The following is a 22,005-nucleotide window of genomic DNA, read 5'->3' as shown; positions in this document are numbered from 1 at the left end:
GGAAGGGGAGGAGAAGAAGGAATTCCTGGTGCAAAACAGGAGCTGTGCCTGAGATAAGGGAGCAGCAGCTCTGGAGCACACTGGATCCAACCTGGATCCAGGGACCCTTCCAGGTTCAGGGAGGGGAATTGGCAGCTGTGACTTATCCAGAGCAGATATCCTGGTGGTGGTCCCGGGGTGCTCCTGGCTCCCTCCACACTGGCATTCCCAGGACAGAGGAGTGGAGCAGCTCTGCCAGCCTACCGGGAAGGCTCCTGGTTCCCTGAGTAGCCTAAATCAGGCTCTGGCATCACAAAGAGCAGCCCCAGCCTCACTGGATCCCACAGCAGAGTTTGGGAAGGGCATTTTCCAGCCTCCCCAGGCTGTGGAGTGATCGACGCTGCCTTTGTTTTCCCAAAACTTTCCCATTCAGCATGGATATCAGAGGATATTGGTCCGTGATCATCAGCTCCAGCTCTGCTCCTGGGAATGACTGACTGGACAAGAGGAAATGCCAGGGATGGTTTAGGTTGGATATTAGGGAAAATTCCTTCCTGGAAAGGGTCGTTCAGCCCTGGCATAGCTGCCCAGGGCAGGGGTGAAGTGCCCATCCCTGGAAATGCCCAAGGAATGTGTGGATGTGGCACTTGGGGATATAGTCTGGGGTGGCCATGGCAGTGCTGAGGAACAGTTGCAATCTGGTGATCCTACAGGTCTTTTCCAGCCTTAAGGATCCCAGGATCCTCCCTGCTCCTGGACTAGTCCAAAGGCATGCTTTGTCAGATTTTACCAGTTTGTATCCAAAGATTCCAAACCCCAACTTAACCTGAGTCTGGATTTTATGGAGCAAATAATACCAGATCCCCAACTCCAGAGAGTGAAAACTTGGGAATTGTCCCCCTCTCCACATGGAAGCTGTTCTGCCAAGCACAGCCCACCTGGAGCTCTCTCTGACTACTGGAGAGTAGTCAGAATCTTGGAATGGGAATCTTGGATATGACCAGATGCTGGGAAGAAGTTCTTCCCTGTGAGGGTGAGGAGGCCCTGGAATGGATTTCCCAGGGAAGCTGTGGCTGCCCTGGGTCCCTGGCAGTGCCCAGGCCAGGCTGGACAGGGCTCGGAGCAGCCTGGGACAGTGGAAGGTGTCCCTGCCATGGCAGGGGTGGGATGGGATGAGCTTTGAGGCTCCTTCCCACCCAAACCATTCCATGAATTTCCAGCTCCATGTTCTCTTCCCTGTTGTCCCCTGGCTCTGCAGGAGCTGGAGGAGCTGCTGACAGAAATCAAGGACATTTCCGTGGTGCTGGGAATCGACAGCTGCTCCCGGCCGGACCTGGGCAGGATCGTGGAGGACGTCAGGGCCCAGTACGAGGCTCTGGCCCTGCGGAGCTGGGAAGAGGCCGAGGCCCTCACCCGGAGGAAGGTACCAGATCCCTGCTCCGTGCCGGGAGAGGCAGGGAAAGGACAGGAAGGATTGGCCTGGAAACAGCTGGATCAGCAGGGATGGGAGGGATGGGCTGGGAAGGGAGGGAGGGACAAGGCACTATCTGTGATCAGCTCCAGACAGTAAATCCAGAGTTTTGTTACTCTGGGCTTTCCACACTGGAGGAACCCAGGACATCTCCCAGTGGAGATGGAAATGTCCTTCCAGCTCTCCAAAGAGCAGGAATGTGGCTGATCCCGGGAGCCAGGTGAGCCTGGCACAGCCACAGCCAGAGAGGACAGGAACGAGCCCCACATCCTTCCCCAGGTAATCCAGGTGATGCCAGGACACCCCTCCCTCTCTCCACAGCTCACCGACAGCAGCTCCCAGCCCGGCTCCTTCGGGGGGCACCTCCTCGACAGCCGGCGGGAAATCGCGGATCTGAACATCCGCATCCAGAAACTGCGGTCCTGCATCGTGTCCCAGAAGAGCCAGGTGTGTCCTGGGTGGGATAACGGGACAGGGCTGTGCTGGGATAACGGGACAGGGCTGTGCTGGGATAACGGGACAGGGCTGTGCTGGGATAACGGGACAGGTGTGTCCTGGGTGGGATAACGGGACAGGGCTGTGCTGGGTGGGATAACGGGACAGGTGTGTGCTGGGTGGGATAACGGGACAGGTGTGTGCTGGGTGGGATAACGGGACAGGTGTGTTCTGGGATAACGGGACAGGGCTGTGCTGGGATAATGGGACAGGGCTGTGCTGGGATAACAGGACAGGTGTGTGCTGGATGGGATAACGGGACAGGGCTGTGCTGGGTGGGATAACAATCAGACAGGTGTGTGCTGGGGTGGGATAACAGGACAGGTGTGGAATTCCCTCTCCCAAGCCCCTTCAGCTCCCTTTTCCACACTTCAGTGCCTGTACCTGGAGGAGCACATCCGTGAGGCTGGTGAGCAGGGGGAGGGGACCCTCAGGGACGCCAAGGCCAAGGTGGCCGGGCTGGAGGCGGCCCTGCAGCGCAGCCGGGAGCACATGGCTCACCTGGTCCGAGAGTACCAGGAGCTCATGAACATCAAACTGGCCCTGGACGTGGAGATCCTCACCTACAGGAAGCTCGTGGAAGGGGAGGAGAACAGGTGAGCCAGGATTCCTCTGCCTCAGGTGGGGAAAGGATGCACCAGGATACCTGGGGGGATGGAGACATCATGGAATCATAGAATGCTTTGGAACCCAGTCCCACCCCCTGCCATGGGCAGAGACACTTTCCACGGGCAGGAACTCCTCCCAAAGCCCAGGTTGCCCAAATCCCAAGTTCTGAGTCAGGTACTGAAGGTTTGGTCAAAGAAGGAGCAAATCCTGGTGGTTCCCAGCAGTTCAATCCCATTTCTTGCTCCCAAGTCTTCCTCAGACTCCCCAGGCTGAGGTTCCAGACCTTCTCCAGGTGCTGTTGAAGCCCATCCTGGCCCTACCACTATCCCAACTCCCCCAGGCCAACTCCCAGCCCTTTTCACCCTTCTGGGAGAGCTCAAGCCGTGTCTCACACTGTGTCCTTCCCTTCCCAGCATGGAGCAGCCCATTCCCACCGTCATCAGCGCTGTCCACTCCCGGCCCAAGCCTCGTAAGTGCTTTGATCCCTGTGATCCAGGGGATGGGGGAATGGATGGAAGGATTTTAACCTTCCCCCCTCTCCCAGTTTCTGCCAGCACCCTGCGGAACTCATGGCTCTTTGCCCGGGGCTCGGGGGACACGGAGCCGAGCGGAGGCGGCCCCGGGAGCCCGGGGAGAGCCCAGGACCTGCCGGGGACTCCAGGCACCGGGACCCGGCCCAAGTTCAGCTCCGGGGCCCTCGGGGAGTGTTCCTAGGAGAATGGGATGAACATGGATCCAAAGCACCTGGGAAGCTCTTCCTCCTGAACTCCAGCCCACATCCAAGGGGTGAAGGATGAGGGTCCTGTCCAGGCTGTCCCTTGGCTTTCCACCATCCCAGTTCACAGCTCCATTCCCAGTTGCAGCAGGAACCACCCCAGGACTTTAGGGACTCTCCCATTCCCTTCTCCTTCCTCTCTACGGCTCCCTTCCCAGAGGATTTGCAGTCACCCCTTGGAATGTGCCCAGCAGGAGGGAAGTGTCCCTACCCCACTTTTAGCAGCTGCCATCGGTCCCTTTACTGGTGTTGACAAACCCTTTCCCTGCTCTGAGGGTGGTCTCTGGCAGGGCTTCCACGGAAAGCACCATCCAAATTCCACACTGGGGCAGAGGGAGGAAAACAACCCCAGGGATGGATTTGTCACCTGGATTGACAGATCTGGTGACACCCTGGGGCACCCTTGGCCACCTCAGGGCATTTCCCTGCCTTTGGGGGGCCCCTCATTCCTTCATCAAAGCTAAAATGCCTCAAAACTCTTGATTTCCATAATCCCTCCCTCTCTCCAGGCTCCACACAGCAGTTCCAGCTCCTAAAGTCGGGGTATTGGTTCCTATTTAACTGCCCTGGGAACAGCCTGGTTGGGGTTGGGAGGGACCTCAAAGCTCATCCCATCCCACCCCTGCCATGGCAGGGACACCTCCCACTGTCCCAGGTTCTCCAAGCTCCATCCAGCCTGGCCTTGGGCACTTCCAGGGATGCAGGGGCAGCCACAGCTGCTCTGGGAAATCCATTCCAGGGCCTTACTCCCCTCATAAGGAAGAATTCCCTTCCTAAAATTGAATCCAAATCTTGCCTCTTTCAGCCTAAAGCTGGAAAATTCCCTTGCCTTTGTATTTATTGACCTCAGCTTGTACCTGGCCCAGCTGCCCCCACTGGCCAATCCCAATCCCGATGCCCCAGAGCTCCCAGAGCCAGCCCTGGAAGTGCCACGTGGCCACAGGTGGGGGATGCTGTGGCCTCTTCCCAACCTCACCCAGAATCCTGCAGTATTTTCCTTCCTGGCCCCAGCCACTGCCACTCAGCTCCCCCGAATTCCCAGATTCTGGGTCCCCATTCCCACATTCCCGTAGGATAGGAAGCACAGCTCTGGCTCGTGGGGTTTGGCTGTTACAATAAAGTTCTGTCACTCAGAATCCATCCTGTCCTTGGTTTTCTCTCAGCTTCCCACCACAGCTGGAGCAGCAGCTCCTTCCCAGCAGGACTCACCTGGGGACTCTGGCTGGGTCCTGGCAGCCAGGTGAGGCTGGAATCACTTCCCAGGGATTGGCCTGGGCACATCCCCGGGAGGAAGGGTGAATCCTTAAAACCAAAAATCAACAAGACTCTCTAACTATCAAAGGTAGAAAGTGGTAAATCATGGTTCAAGGGCACAGGGCCAGAGGGGCAGACACGGGGTGGGATCCAAGGCCTTGGGGACCAAATTTGGGAATGAGGGGAACACAGTCAGCACTGCTCAGCTTCCCCTTCCCATACTCTTCCTGCCCCTCTCCAAAGGGGAATTCCTGTACCTGAGCACCCATTTCCCTGCAGCCCCTCATTCCAGAGGTGTCCTTTTAGTGCTCCTTTATCCCCACAGGGACTTTCCTGGGAGATCCAAACCAGACCAGGTTCCCTGGGGTGCTGGAGGACCCAAATCTGGGAGCAGTTTTGCTGTTTGCTGCTCACCTGAGAGACACTCTGCCCTTCCAGGGTCAGCTTCCCCTTCCCAAACTCCTGCACACCCATCTCCAAAGGGGAATTCCTGCACACCTAAGCCATCCTAGGCACCCACATTTTCCTACAGCCCTTCATTCCAGAAGTGCCCTTTTGGATCACAGATGCTCCCTGTTCCCCTAGGGGACTTTCCTGGGAGATCCAAAGCAGCCCCACAGTGCCAGAGGACTCAAATTTGGGAGCAGCTCTCCAGGTCCAGGGCAGGGGATGGGAGATGGAGGATGGGAAGGACATTCCAGACCAGAGGAAAGAGTTCCATCCAGTTTCCCAGCCTGGCAGGATGGGGAAGGGGGGTCTCTGAGCAGTTTGCAGTTGCTCCCAGTTGGGTAGGGTTAGTGCAGGGCTGCACCTGGAGCCAGGAACCTGCAGAACATTTGGGAAAAGTCCTCGGAAAAAGCCTTTGGAAAAAGCCCTTGGGTAAAGCCCTTGGAAAAAGCCCTTCCAGCCCAAGGAACAAAGCAGGGTCTCTGCTCAGAACAGCCCCATTCCCAGGAGCAGGAACAGGGCTGGTGTTGCCCAGGATGAGGCTGGAATGGGAGCCTGGGACAGCCCAGCTGGGGGAACTCAGGGAAGGCTGGGGCTCAGCTGAGATTTTCCTGCTGCTTTTCCTCCCTGACCTTGGATTTTGGGGATTTTTTTGCTGTTTCTGAACCTTCACCACCCATGGGATTGGGAGAGACCCCTGAGGCCACAGCAGGGGATTAAAGGATTGAGATTTGGGATTTTGGACACATTCCTGGACTCATGTCCCTGTTCTGGGACAAACCCAACCCAGCACTCCCCTGTGCCACTGCTCCCAGCCTCAGTTCCCGAGGGCACCAGGGAATGGCTCCATCCAGCAGAATTCCTGCCCTCCGTGAAGGGAGCTGAGCTCTGCCTGGGATGATCCATGGCTTCGGGAGGCCCATCCTGCCCCCTCCACCACCCCTCCCTCACTGGGACCCAGCCTCTTCCTCAGGGCAAATTCCCGTGGCTGTTCTCATCCCAGAGTCACAACCAGCCCCAGTTCCAGCTGTAAATTCCCCCGGGAATTGCTGCAGGTTCCAGGCAGCACCATCAGCTCAGGATGCCCCAAAGAATCCCTATCCCAGCCCTTCAAAAAAGGTCCTGGCTGCACCCCCATGTGTCCAGATCAGTGCTGTCAATCCAGAATAACACACACTGGATTTACCTTTATTTAGGGATAGAATGTGAAAAAAAGGAGGGAAACAGAAGGATGCAGTGGTGAAGAGCAGCCCCAGAAAGTGCCAGGATTGTCACATCCCCAGTTTTGGCTCAAAATGCTACAAAATCCCACCTGGCTGCTTCCTAAAAATTCCTAAGGACTGAAAGGATCTTGAATTTGGGTGGGGGTGGGGGGGGGGGGGGGGGGGGGGGGGGTGTAGAAATTGATAGAAAAGCTCGGGTTTTAAGTCAAAAAGGGATGGTTGTGTGATGGTTAGAGGGTGCTTGGGGGGGTGGAAGCATTGCTCACCTCCTCAGATCCACGTAAAAAATGGATCAGGGCCTGAGGATTGCTAGGAAAAACAGGGTTAGGGAGGGTAATTAACTAATAAATGGGAATTAATGGGACAATTAACAGCACTCCCCCATTTATGGCTCAGTAATGGTGTTTTATGGCCAGTTCCAGTGATCCCCTTCAATCAGCCACCCCTGGGGTGCCGGGGCACATTCCCCAGGGGGATTTGGTGAGAGCATCTGTGTTATCAAGGGATATTTATCCCTCTTATCTGCCAGACCCCTCAGGAATCCACGGCCCAGCCTCCTCCAGGCCATGCAGTATCAGCTCCAGCCGCTCCCAAGGATGATCCCATCCCTGCCTGGAGCCTCTCCAGGACTGGGCACGTCAGATGTCCTGGAGGTCTCGGACATGAGACATCCCAGGGGCAAATCCCGGGCTGCTGGCAGCGGGGGCTGCGGGGATTTTGGGAAGAGCAGCAGGGACTCCTGCAGGGAGTCCTGGCCCAGGGCCCGGAGGCGGGAGCGGCGCCCGGAGCGCATCCCGGGATCCGCGCACCTGGAGCGGCCAGGAACGAGCTCCGGGCTCCCCCTGCCGGGCAGGTGAGGCCGCTGCAGCGCCTCCCCAAAAATCCCAACAATTCCCGGCTTCCTTCCACAGGCCCGGCCTGCAGAGAAGGGAAACGGCTCCCAGGGAGCGAGGCACGGGGGGGACCCTAAAGGGGACCCTAAGGAAGGAGATCGTACAGGGAATCCTACATGTGATCCTACAGGGAATCCTACAGGGGATCTACATGGGATCCTTCAGGGGACCCTAAAAGGGATCCTAAAGGTGATCTATACAGGATCCTACAGGGGACCCTCAGGAGATCCTAAAGGGAATCCTACAGTGGACCCACATGGGATCCTACAGGGAATCCTACAGGGGATCCTGCAGCCCAGAGCAGCTGTGGTTGTCCCATCCCGGGCCAGGCTGGACGGCCTTGGAGCACCCTGGGATGGTGGGACCTGTCCCTGCCCACTGCTGTAAGGTGTCCCCACATGAACCATTCCATGGTTCTGTGATCCAAAAGGGTTTCTCATCCATCAGGAGCTCCCATCCAGGTGGGAATGACTCCTGGGATCCAGCCTGGCTGTTCCACTGCTCCCAGACTCGCTGCCCCCACACACCTGGAATCACTCTGGGAAGATGAAACAGCTCCCAGGGTGAGGAACCCATCCCTCCATCTGATCCCACCTGGACCAGCGATGGATCTGTCACCTTCCCCTCCCTGGACTCTGGTTGTGCTGCCAGTCCCTCTCTGAAATATCCCCAGATCCTTTCTGACTCCACTTTTTTATCCTCTAAGGGCCAAATCCTCCAGGAACACACCCAAAACATCCTTATCAGGGGAAAAACCCTTTTCCTATCTGGAATCTCAGCTCACAGCCCCTCTGCTCCCCAGGAAACAGCTGCAGGTGGGAGCATTCCTGGTTCTTCCACCTCTCCTTCCTTCCCCAGTGGATTTCAGGATGCACCCTCAGTCTGGAAGCAGCCAGGCCTTGTCCCAGTGCATGGATCCTGGAGAAATCCGGCACCAGCTGAGTTCTGCTCAGCACCAGAGGGGAGCCAAACCCCCCCCCCCCCCCCCCCCACATGTGCCATGGGGTTAAATGTGTGGGAAGGGAGATGGAAATATCCTGGCACGGGGAACTGATGGCCCAGGGCTCCCACGCCAGTTCCAAATTCAGTTTAATCCACCCATCCCAGTTCTCCCACAGCTGCTCCCCCACTTCCAGCCAACACCTGGAGCGACTCCAGTGGAACAGAAGGAGGAAGATGGATGCTCCAGGCCCTCTCCTGGCCTGGCACAACTGTTTGCAGGGATGGCTCTCCCCCAGAAATCAGCCATTGGGAAAAGGAGCTCCCCCACTTTGGGGAAAAGACACGGGTTGGATTTCCCTTTCCTGCACCAGCCTGGCCCAAACCGTGCCTCAGTTTCCTGGCTTTTTCAGCCTACAGCCTTGGGGAGGACGGAATTTGGGGGGGATAATTTCATTTTCATAATGAAATGCTCCAGGTCAGAGCAGGGAATTCAGCGAGCAGGGAAGGGCTCAGCAGTGATTTGTCCCTGTCCCTCTCCCCAGGCTCGAGGGGATCACCAGCGCCACCCTGGGTGCCCAAACCCCTCCGGGACCCCCAAATCCCTGGGCTGGCAGCAAACAAACGCCTGCATTGTTTCCGGGGAGGGGAGGAGGGAGCCCGGCCCCATCGGCCCATCCCAGGGGAGCGGCTGGCGCTGCTCTGTGCCCGTATAAGGCCAGGTTGGGCTCTCCCGGCCCAATCCGGGCAGGAATTGGGAACACCTGAGCCCGGCCCCGCCCAGGGGAGCTGAGCCTGCCCAGGTGAGCCGAGCTCGCCCTGCTCGGGGCGGGGGGGCCGCGGCTGCAGCCCCTCCCCAGCTGGCACGGAGCGGGAGCTGTGGCCGGTGGGAATTCCGCCCTGGGAACAATGGCCCCAGAGGCCCCAAGGTGGCCACACCGGCTCAGTTTTAAGGCCGGGTGGCACCTTTCCCTCCCCCACTGCCAGCCATTCTCCACAAGGGAGGTGGAACAGCTCTCCCTGTGTCCCGGTGCTGGGATTCACCCCCTGAGCCCGGCTGGGCTCGAGAGTCACCCTCTGTGCCCGGCTAGGATCGGGATTCACCCCCCTAAATCTGCCTGGCATTGGGATTCACCCCTCTAAACCTGCCTGGCATTGGGATTCATCCCCAGTGCCCGCCTGGCATTGGGATTCACCCCCCTAAACCTGCCTGGCATTGGGATTCCCCCCTCTAAACCTGCCTGCCATTGGGATTCATCCCCAGTGCCCGGCTAGGATCGGGATTCATTCCCCTAAACCCACCTGGGATTGGGATTCACCCCCCCCAAACCCGCCTGGGATTGGGATTTACACCCAGTGCCCTGCTACGATCGGATTCATCCCCCTAAACCTGCCTGGCATTGGGATTCATCCCTAGTGCCCTGCTACGATCAGGATTCATCCCCCTAAACCCATCTGGGATCAGGATTCACCCCCTGAGCCCGGCTGGGATCTCGAGTCACGCTCTCCGTGCCCGGCTAGGATCGGGATTCATTCCCCTAAACCGGCCCGGGACCGGGGTTCCCGTCCCCGGTGTCCCCAGCTCCGCTGTCTCTGCTCTCGGCAGGATCCGGGGCGCTCCCGGGGGTCGCGGCAGCCCCGGGATGTGCCAGCTCCGGCTGCTGCCAGCCCCGGGGCTCCGGGCCCTGGTGGCCCTGTCTGGCCAGGGGGATTGGCCCGGGTGATCTCCACAGGTCCCTTCCAGCCCCAGCTGTTCTGGGATCCGGGGACCTCACCTGGATCCCAGCCCTAAGGTGCCACCGGGCCGGGGGGGCACGGGAGGGACCCGGGGTGCCGGCACAGCCGGGCGCTGTCCCTGTCCCTGCCAGCCCCGGAATCTGGGGGCAAGCAGAGCTGCCTTGTTGTGCTGCCAGGGCCGGGCCGTGCCTCAGCCCCGCGGGAGCGGTGCCAGCCCGGCCCCGGGGCTGGGAGTGCCCCGTGTGCCACCCCCGGGCCGGGGACTGGAGCGCAGCGGCTGCCGCGGGCCCGCCCTGCCCCAATTCCTGCCCCAATTCCAGCCAGGGAAGCACCAGCCCTACCTGGGGCACACAGTGAATTTGGGCTGTGCTGGATTTACACCTGAGCAGACCCCCGCAGTGGGGGGAGCAGCCTGGTCTGGGACACCTTCAGGAACCATTTCCAGCCTCCCCTCGGCACTGGCTGAGCTCCTGCTCCAGGGCTTTCCCTTCCCCCTTATCCAAAGCTGCTCCCTGGGGCTCAGCTGGGGAAAAGGAGGCTCAGGGGGAACCTTCTCCCTCTCACAACTCCCTGACAGGAGGGTGGGGGTCGGCATCTGCTGCAAGGGAACAAGTGACAACAGCCTCAAGGTGCATCAGGGATGATTTTAGTTGGATTTAGGAAAAATTCCTCACTGAAAGGGTTGTAAAGCACTGGAAGGGGCTGCCCAGGGCAGGGGCAGAGTCCCCATCCTTGGAAGTGTCCAGAAATGTGTGGCTGTGGCACCTGGGGACCTGGTCAGGGTTGGGGTGGTGCTGGGTTGTTGGTTGCACCTGATGCTCTCTGAGGGCTTTTCCAACCTGAGCAATTCCATGGCTTGTGGACAGCAGCGACCAGAGGTGGCTCCTGGGGTTTGGAGTTGGGCTCAGCTCATCCTCCCTACTCCCTTCAGGCACTGAACACCATCCCAGAACGTCCTCTCCAGGATCAGCTGGACACCGTGGGGTTGGAGGAGCTGGAAGGAGCTGGAAGGTCACAGGACGAGCTCCCCGTGGGACACAGGGATGGCTTGGGCCTGGACATCCTGGAGTCAGGGAATGCTCTGGGGTGAGGGATCTCAAAGCTCATCCCACCCCAAACCCATGCCGTGGCAGGGACACCTCCCACTGCCCCAGGCTGCTCCCAGCCCTGTCCAGCCTGGCCTGGGCACTGCCAGGATCCAGGGGCATCCTCTGGGAAATCCATTCCAAGGATGAATTCCTTCCCAATATCCCATCTATCCCTCCCTCTGGCAGTGGGAAGCCATTCCCTGTGTCCTGGCACTCCAGGCCTTTTCCTCAGTCCCTTTCCAGCTCTCCTGGAGCCCCTTTGGGCACTGGAAAAGGCTCCAAGGCATCTCCAGGGCCTTCCCTTCTCCCAGCCCTGCTCCTTCCCAGCCCCATGGATCTCTCTGATGCACAAATTCACCAGGAACTCTCCAAACCTCAGGAAGCTGGGATCCACAGAGGGCTTTGGGGGATCTGGGACAGTGCCCTGTGTCCCTGGAGGGGTCTGGAGGAGCCACAGGGATCTGGGACAGTGTCCTGTGTCCATGGAGGGGTCTGGAGGAGCCACAGGGATCTGTGACAGTGTCCTGTGCCCATGGAGGGGTCTGGAGGATCCACAGGGATGTGGGACAGTGTCCTGTATCAGTGGAGGGGTCTGGAGGAGCCACAGGGATTTGGGGGATCTGGGACAGTGCCCTGTGTCCATGGAGGGGTCTGGAGGAGCCACAGGGCTCTGGGGGATGCAGCGCTGTTCCGTGTCCATGGAGGGACCCAGCGGGAGCAGAAAAGCCCCAGCTCAGCAGGGAAAGGAGCTCCCGGGGGCTGCTCCTGGCCCAGCCCCTGGAGCCACGCCAGGAATGCACAGTGGGAGCGGAGCTGAGCCGCTCCTGCCGGGACCTGCCGCGCTTGCGAGGCCCCGGGCACACCCAGAAATTCAGGGCTTCGGAAAAAAACCCCTCAGCACCTGGGCAGGGGAGGGGAGGGAGAGGAGGAACCACTTCAGAGCTGAGGAATCCCAGGGTGACTCAGGCCCTGACGCAGGAAGCAAACAGGGCTGGGAACGGTGGGACGAGGGTCGGGCAGCCCCGGGAGGGATCCTGGGGGGCAGGCAGCCCCTCTGCCCCTGTGCCCAGGGAGACTTGGACCATCAGAGTCCATGGGGTGTTTCCAGCTGCAGCAAAGCTGCTCCAAGCACTTCCCAGCTTCCCAACACCCGCCTTTATCTGGCTCAGAAACAGCTCCAAGGGTCCCAAAATCTCCTTCGTCCCAGCGCTTCTCAGGCTGGTGAAATCCTAGTGCAGCACCAAGAGCGGCCCCCTGCCCACAGAGAGGCAATTCACCCTTGAAAAAAGGGAATATAAAACACCTGGAGCTTTATTTCCAATGCTTCCAGAGCCTCATCACGGAGCCAAAGGGATCTGTCACTTCCTCTGGGCAAGAGAAGGGAAGTAGGGTGAGGACCCCACCACTGACATAAGACTTGGAGCCTTTGGAGGTTTGGAATTGCAAGGACAGGAGTAAAACAGCCCCAGCTCAGTGCCTCAGCTGTGGATCCACTCTGGATTTACACCCCCCTGCCCTCCACAATGGGTAAATCCAGCATTCCCTCAGCATTCCCTGGCTAATTCACCAGAATGATGGAGCTGCACCAGTTCATCCCCCAGCATTCCCAGTTTAAGTCCCAGTTCCTGGAGTGAAAACCTCATGGAACCCCAGGTGCTCTCCTGGTTCAAACCAACAACGGAAAACCCTCAAAAACAGGGACCCCAAACCCTGACTGAACCAGGGGGAATAAATCCCAATGTCTGGATCACAAGACACTCAAAAAATCCCAGAGTTCCTCTAGCCTTGCATTTGCCATGGGGAATCTGAAATCCAGGAGCATGAGACGTTTCCCCTCTTCCGAGCCCCAGGGGATCAGCTCTGTCCGAGCTCCCCCAGCCTTCTGGAGAGCACCAGTGGAGCCCCTGGATGAAGGGCTGGATCCCCTCCATCCCTGCTCCTGGCAGTTCCCAACAGCAGCTCCTGCCATGGCCCACACCCATGGGACACGCTCTGACCTGAGCTGGGATTTGGGATCGGCCCACGCCCGGCGCTGGCAGCAGCTCTGCACTTACACAAGGCAGGGAAAGCTGGGGCAGGAGCGTGGGGATCCCACCTGGACCAGGGCAGGGGATCCCACCTGGACCAGGACAGGGGATCCCACCTGGATGGACACAGCAGGGGATCCCACCTGGACCAGGACAGGGGATCCCACCTGGATGGACACAGCGGGGGATCCCACCTGGACCAGGACAGGGGATCCCAACTGGACCAGGGCAGGGGATCCCCCTTGGATCAGGAGAGGGGATCCCAACTGGACCAGGACAGGGGATCCCACCCGGCCCAGGGCAGGGATCCAGGGGTTGGGGGGGACTGAATTCCAACACGAACTGCCCGAGTGTCCCCCAGGAACAGGAATTCCCACCTTGCTGGAAGCTCCTCAGCCCACCTTGAGTGCAGAAAGGAGCAACTCAGGGCCTTGTATTTGGCTTTATAAAACAGGCCTTGAGTGGCTCCAGCCCCTGCTCTGCATAAAATCCCAGTCCACAACTGGGAATTGCCTTTGGACTGCTCACCCTATTCCTCACTTCATCCTGGGAAGGGGCAGCATTCCCACTTCCCCTTCCCAAAGAGGCTGAGCTGTTCTAACCAGGAAAGAGCCCCAAATTCTCCACTCAGGCAAAGACCACCCCCCAGCTGCTCCCTGTGCTCGGCCATGCCAGAGCTGCAGCTGCACGTGGAAAAGGCAGGATCAGCTCAGACATCCTCACAGTGCTTCCCAGTCCCCCAAAATCCTGCTGCCCCATCCCCAGGCCAGGCAGGATCAGCTCATCCATCCTCACAGTGCTTCCCAGTCCCCCAAAATCCTGCTGCCCCATCCCCAGGCCAGGCAGGATCAGCTCAGACATCCTCATGGTGTTTCCCAGTCCCCCAAAATCCTGCTGCCCCATCCCCAGGCCAGGCTGGTCGGGGCTTGGAACAGCTGGGCTGTGGAAGGTGTCAGGAATGGGATGAGCTTTAAGGTCCCTTCCCACCCAAACCATCCTGGGATTCTGGGACTAATCCAGGTGTACCTGAAGGAGGCATTGACAAGAGTTGCCTTCCCTGCCAGCTAAAACCCAAAATTCCAGCTCCAGCACAAACGGGATGAATCCCTGTGGATTTTGTGGGAGCTAGGCCCCTTTAACAGTCCCTTTGTGCCAATTCCTGTGTGTTTTACTCTGAACTGGGAGGTTTTTACCAACCATCCCAACCATGCCAGGAATGGGGTGGGGTTGTTTTGACAGGGAGTCCTGGATCACGTCCAGATCCCACCCAGCTCCCTCCTCTCACCTCTCCCTGCTGGACGTGCTCAGCTCCGAGTGTCAAGAGACTGGAATTTGAGAGAAAACAGACTCAGAGAGCAAACACTGCCCAGAGCACGGGGGAATCCAGGGGTATCAGGCCCAGGATCACACACACGGATCCCTGCGTATGGGAATGGAACATCTGGGGCTAAACCTGCATCTGTAAAACACACCCGGGGGAGCACCTCTGAATCCCACCCGTGTGGGAGCATCCCTGAAAATCCAGGTGCACATCCCTGTTTTCAGTAAGGATCCTCGTTTTTCCTCAGCTGCTGCTGCACCTGGCTGGGAAAGGCGCTCGGGAGGCTCCGCCCGGCCCCGGGGCAGCTTCGGGAGCCGCTGTGGGCGCGTCCCTGGACCCTCCCGAGCTGCGATCCCTCTGATCCTCCCGCGTCCCTGCCCTGGGCTGGGAACGCCGCGGCTCCAGCTCCAACCCACTTTCCGTGGGTTTTGCACAGGAGGCAAATCTTGGCGGTGCAAAGCTCCCACATCAGCACATTGGCAGGAGCGGAGCCTTCCCGGCCATCCCAGCACAGAAATGCCAAGGCCAGGGAAGGGGGGGCTCCTGGAGCCTGTGGAGGTGCCCAGCTCCTGTTCCCAAGGTCCCTTTGGTGGTGCTGCTGGGGTTGGACTGGATGATCCGAGACCGAGGGTCTCTTCCAACCTTGGTGATTCTGTGATTCCATGCTCTCCCACCCCTTCCCTCTGACCCAACCACCTCCAACCCTCACATTCCACCTGGTCTTCCATCCTGGAACCACGGCTCAGATGCCCAGGGAAAGCATCCTTCTGTCGTGGGGAAAGCAGGACCTTTCCCTGCTCTGTCACCACCCAAACCTGGATTTCTGTGACGGGACATCACGGAGAGGGGCTGGGGTGAGCCACTCTCCAGGACCTCCCTCCAAGGGATCCCATGGTTCCTCTGGGCTTCCCAAAGCCTTGCAGACCCTCGGGATGCTCCTGCACAAGGTGTTCCCTCAGGGATCAGCAGATTCATGCCCACCCTGCACGCGAAACAGAGTCCAAAGGAACCAAGTTCTGCATCAACCAACTGGGGCCATCCTTGGGGTATTTCCCAGGGAACAGGGGGAGAATCATGGAATCCCAGGAGTTGGATTGGGAGGGACCTGGAAGCTTCCAGGGCTCTCTGGAACCTCCAGGTGCCCTGTCCCATCCTCTGCTCCTGTGTCCACACCCCCCACCAGATCAGAGGCTCTACGGACATTTCCACTCTCACTAAAACACTCCTTCACCTTCCAACTCTCTAAATCCTTAAAAATCCTTACAACTCTTCCTTTGGAGCCTGAAGGGGAACCAGCCCAGCTCCACCATGGAGTCCAGATCCTACAACTCCTTACAAAGCCTTTCCTGGCCGAGCCTGTCCTGTGTGAGTCAGCTCTGCACAACGCCCGAGTCAGCACTTCCCACAAGGCAGCTGGAGCTGGGCCTGGAAAAACGCAGCCACATCCCCACGGAGGGACCCGCCGGGACCTGCCGGGCTGGCACGGGGCACCGGGAATGTGCTGGTGACAGCACCCGGCAGAAACGCGCAGCAGGAGAGAACAGGGAGCAGCTCTGCCTCCCCCCCAGGCACAGGGCCCTGTCTGGGACATGTTGGAGTCTCCTGGGAAAGCTGGAGCCAGCCCAGGGCTGGCCTTCCCTTCTCCTGCAGCCCAGGGAAAGCTCCTTTGGGCACGGGATCCCCCAGGTCAGATCTGCACTGGGGCTGTCCAGGCCAGGTGAGATCCCAGCCCCCACAGCCGGACCCTCAGGAGAGGGGACATCAGGAGGGCACGGCCAGCAGGAAGCCCCCAGGTCAGATCTGCACTGGGGTTATCCAGGCCAGGTGAGATCCCAGCACGACCCTCAGGAGAAGGGAGCTCAGGAGGGCATGGCCAGCAGGAAGCCCAAGAATTCCTGGTTCCATTCCCAAGGCTCATCCAGGCTTAGCCAAGCTCAGGTGAGATTCCCACATCCAGCCTCAATCTTCAGGAGAATGGAGCTCATGAACACAAGGCCCAGGAGGTACTGCAGGAATACTTGATTACCAAACCTCATCCACACTCAAAGCTCAGGAGATACTCCAGGAATGTCTTATTTCATTCCCAATTCTCATCCAGTCACCCTCCCTTCCTCCCTCCCTCCTCTCCCAGGCAGCTCCCAGGCTCACAAATCCCATGGGATCCCTGTTCCCTCTCACTGAGGCTCCAGACAGCACCTTTTCCACTCAGACCTTCCCTGCACATTCCTGTGCTCCCAGGTGCAACCCCTCTGCTCTCTCCTGGCTTTTCCATGGAAACCTGGACACCTTTCCCACCTGCCCAGAGCACTGAACAAGCTGTCCTGGAAGAAGCCAAACCACAAGTCCCCCAGGTGGGACGAGGCTGAGTGGAAATGGGACCTTCCCAGGTCCCCATGCTTGCCTGGATCCAAGGACAAGGCTGTCAACAGTTGGGATCCACAACGGGAGCGGGGCAAACCAAAGGCAGCTCTCAGGGGTTCATCCTGTGGGAATTCTGAGGACAGGACTGAGCCCCACCTGTGTCAGCAATGGGGCAGGTGTGGAGGTAAAGCCCCACCTGAGGAATGTGCTGCAGGTCCTGCTTCAGGGGCTGGGGGACAGGAAATCCTTTGGGATCTGCCCCAGTTATCCCCCAGGAGCTGGCACTGGTCAGACTGGGAATGTCCAGCCAGACAACACAGCAGTCACTCCCTCAAATCATTCCCAGGAGATCCACGAGCCCTGGAGCGAAGCCACCACACATTCCAGAGGAGCCTTCACAACTTCCAAATTCCCTTGTGTCCATGCACTGGCAACCCCTGGAGACACCTCCAGAGGATGTTTCTGCCCGAGGGGATGGATCTTCTCCAGGTGGACACGAAGCCAGAGCAGCTCCCTGGGGCTTTGGAGGAGATATTCCATATTTGTACACATTTATTAGAGATTTGGGGAGAATCCTTCATAGGAGGGTTGTCCTGCCCTAAAAGGCTGCCCCAGGGCAGGGGCAGAGCCCCCATCCCAGAAAGTGTCCAAGAAATGTGTGGATGTGGCACGGTCAGGGGTGACCTTGCCGGCACTAGGCTGGACTTGATGATCTCTGAGGGCTTCTCCAACCTGAACAATTCCATGATTCCTGGCTCAGGCTGTGTCACCTGCTCTGAGGAGCACCAAGACTGGCTGGATTAGGAGTTTTTCCCATAAAACCTTCACCCTCTTGCCTGTTTTCCTCCCACAGGGAATGGGAATTCTGCCCAAAATGCCAGCAAGGATCTCTTCCCTGACAGCAGTCCCTTCACTGAGCTTTTCCCAGCACCATCTCACACAGATCCATGGAATGGTTTGGGTGGGAAGGGACATTAAAGGGACATTAAAGCCCATCAAGTGCCACCCCTGCCATGGGCAGGGACACCTCTCACTCTCCCATGTTGCTCCAAGCCCTGTCCAACCTGGCCTGGGCACTGCCAGGGAACCAGGGACAGCCACAGCTGCTCTGGGAAATCCATCCAGGGCCTCCCCACCCTCACAGTCAGGAATTCCCCCTCATCCTGACACTCTAGGCCATTGTCCAAAGTCCCTCTCCAGCTCTTCTGGAGCCCCTTCAGGCCCTGGAAGGGGCTCTGAGCTCTCCCTGGAGTGAGGTGAGCACCCCCAGCTCTCCCAGCCTGGCTCCAGAGGGGCTCCAGCCCCTGAACCCAAGCTGGGAGTGCCTGGAGCAGGGGTGTCCAGCAGGGATGTTCCCAGAGTTAATGGAGATGTGGAGACAGAGCTGAGCCATCGCAGGGCTGGCAGGTTTGGGAGCCTCCCTGTTCCCTCCCTGCTGCCTCTGTTTGATCCATGGAGGATCCCAGGAGTTGCTTTGATGTGTCAGCCTGGCAGCAGGGCCTGTTCCAGCACGACTGCTCCCAGATTCCTGCGGGAACAAAGCTGCACCTCAGCAGCTTCCAGAGGCTGGGACTGGCCCCGGGGCAGAGCAGGGACACCAAGTGACACAGAGAGACCCCCTCAGCATCAGCTCCCCTGTCCTTCCCAGGAGTTACAACCCAACAGTCCAGCAGAATGGGTTATTCTGGGATCCTGGTGCATCCCACCCCACAGGGATGCCCCCTCACAGGGCTGGGTCTGATCCCTGACCCACCACATGACAGGTTTGATCAATTATCCAGTGTGTGTCCTGCCATGGAGACGTGGTTCAGATCCCTCCTGAGCCTCCCTGCTCCACAGCAGGGTCCCCACAGGAGTTTAGGCAGCTCTGGCCTCAGAACTTTCTCACTCCCAATAAAGTGGCTCCGTGGCTCCAGGGAGGATCCAAGGACGGAGCAGCTTTGTTAAACATCAGGATGAAATTCCAGGGGGCTGATAAGAAGTGTTTTATGATCCTGATTGAACTGGGATTGTCAGGTCAGAAGAGATAAGGTCTGAGAGCATTTTATATTTCCTGGAAGCAGATCCCCACCCTGCATCACGACTCCAGCCCCTTCCAGTGGGCCCAGCTCCAGGAGAACAAGGATGCTCCAAATTAACTCATTCCAAAGAACTTGAGCCTGAGCTAAGAAATGGTGGCAAAGATTATGTCCACAATGATCCAAGGGACTTCTGTGCCAAGGAGGAAAACAAACCTGCCTCAGTTTGTTCCATAAGTGAATAAAATGGGAAACCTGAGGTGTTGAAACAAAATCCCAGAGAGGGATGAAGGAGCTCAATGAGAAGCTTCCACAATGGGCCATCTTCTCCACCAGGACCAGCGAGGATAAAGCTGTGGGGACTCCAAGGAACCCTTCCCACCTGGAATTTAAACCCAAGGATTCAGGACCAAGGCACTTCCATTTCCAGCACTGACAGCCCGAGGAAGGGAACAGCCAAACTCTCCCTGTTTGTAACCCAGTGGAGCAGGACCTGCCTGCAGCACGTCAGGGAATCCTGGAATGGTTTGGGTGGGAAGGGACCTTAAAATCCATCCCATCCCAGCCCCTGCCATGGGCAGGGACACCTCCCACTGTTCCACGCTGCTTCCAGCCCCATCCAAGCTGGCCTTGGACACTTCCAGGGATGGGGCAGCCACGGCTGCTCTGGACAAATGTCCAGAGTGACCCCAGCCTCACCCTTGGATTTGTGGTTGGTTTTCCCACCAAGATCCCACCAGGGCTCTGCTCCCTCCCCAGTTCACCTCCCCACTCCAACCTCTGCCCCAGAACTGGCGACACTGGGAGGGAAAAGCCAGACTCCCAGACTGTGTTGTTTGGGTTGGGACTGCTCTTTTCCCAGCTCTCCAGAATCAGATTCCCAGATGTCCTCTCTGGGACACCTCTCCCTTTTCTCCTGTAATTCCAAAGTGACAGGAGGAACAAGAAGGAACCTGCCCTGAGCTGAGCCAAGGAAGTCCAAACCTCTGCCCTGGGACCTGCAGGAACAAGTTCCTGGGCCCAGGAAGCTGCTGCCAACTCCCAGCTCCTGAGGTGGGTCCCTCCACTCCTGGGCTGCTTGGATTAAACTGGAAATTGAATTTATCCATTTTTTGCCATGTCCTCAGTTAGAAATCAAGGGATGGCCTGGGTGGAAAGGGACATTAAAGCCCACCCAGTCCCAGGGTGGGCTTTAATGTCTCCAGGGACACCTTTCACTATCCCAAGGTGCCCCAAGCCCTGTCCAGCTTGGCCTTGAACATTTCCCAGGATAGGGCAGCCATGATTTAACATTGACAGAATTATCCTCCATTTCCCCAGCCAGGAATTCCCAGGGGTGGGAACTGTCCATCCCTCAGCATCAAAGCCAAACACAGCTGAACAAACTCTGAGAAAGCCTTTTATGGATATGATCCAGCCCTGGTTTGAGGAAATGCAATTCTATTTGCTAAAGTCCAACCCAATTCTAGGAAGGGGAGCTCGCAGAAACTTCTAAATGTGGTAAAATGGGGAAGTAGAGAATGAAAACCTGAATGAACTCTGGAAGAGGGACTGCTGGGGGGACTCATCACTTCCAGGGCCAGGGGTGGGGGAATGGGAAGGAATTACAGCTGAGCTGAGGAGTCTGAAGAATTCCTTCTGCTCCAAGGGCTCAGCAAAAGCAGCCATGGAAATGGCACAATGACCACAGAATCATGGAATGGCCTGGGTTGGAAAAGCCCCCTGAGACCATGGAGTCCATCCATGCCCCAGCACAGCCAAGGCCACCCCTGACCATGTCCCCAAGTGCCACTTCCACACAGCTGAGATCCCTCCTCAGCTGGTGACAGAGGAGGGGTGGGGACTGCCTCTCCAGCTGTGTCAGGAAGTTCTGGATGTGGAAGGGAGCAGCTCCGGGACATCTGGTGCTCTCAGGTTGTTTCCTCTGGCCACTCTCCAGTTCCTGCCTGGGCCCAGAGTTCCACTCTCCATTGTTCCCTGGGAATGTGTCCTTTGTGCTCACTCAGCACGGGAATCTGGGAGACAGCAAAGTGTCCCTTAGAGGAAGGGACATCGAGTGTCACAGGAGCGACAGTAAAGAGAAATCCAAAACAAAAATAAAAAAGGATCTCATCGATTCCAACCCAATTCCACTTCCTCCAAGGGCTGGAAGCACCTGCAGAACCATCTGGAAAGTGGAAGCTCCAACATCTGAATTTTGATGCTTCAGCTCCCCTGCCTCAATTCTTCCATGCAAGGAAGGGGAGAGTGACCTCCCCACAGCAGGAGGGAGGCTTAATGAGTCCCAGCACTTGGCAGGGGACTAATTAATCCCTGCAGGGATTACTGGGAACAGGGCACAGCTCTGAGCCCAGGCTCCAGCTCAGCTCCTCAGGTTCTCCATCCCAAAAGCGCTGTGCAATCACACAGCCAAGATTCCCCATCAGGGAATCAAACCCACTCTGGGGAGGGAAAAACAGAGGCAAACTGGGTTAGAGGCCAGGAACAATCCCAAAGCTCAGAGCTCGGGAACAATCCCAAAGCTCAGGAACAATCCCAAAGCTTGGGAACAATCCCAAAGCTCAGAGCTCAAGAACAACTCCAAAGCTCAGAAACAATCCCAAAGCTTGGAGCTTGGGAACAATCCCAAAGCTTGGAGCTCAGGAACAAATCCCAAAGCTCAGAACCCAGGAACAATCCCAAAGCTCGGGAACAATCCCAAAGCTCAGAGCTCAGGAACAATCCCAAAGCTCAGCCAGATGCTCCAGGGGAGCTGTGCACTCCCAGGGAAGCCCCTGCTCCCTCAGCAGCAGCAGCCACCACTGGCAGGCCTATCCTGGGATCAGGGACATCCCTCTCCTGCCCTGCTCCAGGTGTCCTGAATCCTACCAGGGTGACCAAGCCCAGGGGTCCTTCAAGGAAACTGAGGCAGGTTGTCCAGAGCAGCTGGGGCTGTCCCTGGATCCGTGGAAGTGTCCAGGCTGGATGGGGCTTGGAGCAGCCTGGCACAGTGGGAGGTGTCCCTGCCCATGGCAGGGGTGGGATGGAATATTAGGAGTTCCTTCCCAGCCAAAATCTTCCCCAAGTCCAGGACCTCCACCTCCCCATGACCATTCCTTCTCCATGAGGAATCACCACAGAGCTTTGCTCCTGTCCAAGGAGCAGATGTGGGTTTAACCCCCAGCTGGAATTTCCCTCTCTCCCACCCTCAGGAAAACTGGGAACACATTTTAGTGATATGGGAAATGCAGAGTGTTCAAAATAGAATTCTCCAGATCCTTACTGCAGCTGGGATCCATGGGATCTCCTCCAGGCTCTGCCATTGCTGGGTCCCAGAGCTGCTCCCACCTCTCCAGTCCCACACCTTCCTGGACAGCAGGAGCACGGAG

At 58.0% G+C, this 22,005-nt stretch overlaps 1 protein-coding gene and 1 long non-coding RNA gene across 2 annotated transcripts in view; one reads left to right on the top strand and one right to left on the bottom strand.

Moving 5' to 3' along the window:
• Positions 1–4,428, top strand: part of KRT80 (keratin 80) — a 16,235-nt gene extending 11,807 nt beyond the window's left edge. Inside the window, exons 5-9 of the mRNA XM_041470536.1 lie at positions 1,238–1,402; positions 1,772–1,897; positions 2,321–2,541; positions 2,968–3,023; positions 3,099–4,428. Coding sequence (XP_041326470.1) covers positions 1,238–1,402; positions 1,772–1,897; positions 2,321–2,541; positions 2,968–3,023; positions 3,099–3,268 — 738 coding nt within the window. The 3' untranslated portion in view covers positions 3,269–4,428. The remainder of the gene's footprint in view (positions 1–1,237; positions 1,403–1,771; positions 1,898–2,320; positions 2,542–2,967; positions 3,024–3,098) is intronic.
• Positions 1,775–22,005, bottom strand: LOC121355264. Its single transcript, XR_005955401.1, has 3 exons — positions 21,900–22,005; positions 2,447–2,591; positions 1,775–1,904 (listed from the first exon to the last, which is right to left on the bottom strand). It is a non-coding gene; the product is annotated as an uncharacterized LOC121355264 (long non-coding RNA).

Source organism: Pyrgilauda ruficollis, unplaced genomic scaffold (genome assembly GCF_017590135.1).
Source record: "Pyrgilauda ruficollis isolate IOZ18807 unplaced genomic scaffold, ASM1759013v1 scaffold248, whole genome shotgun sequence".
Taxonomy (NCBI): Eukaryota; Metazoa; Chordata; class Aves; order Passeriformes; family Passeridae; genus Pyrgilauda; species Pyrgilauda ruficollis.
The sequence above is the reverse complement of the archived record's forward strand: the minus strand, read 5'-3'. Positions and strand labels throughout refer to the sequence as shown.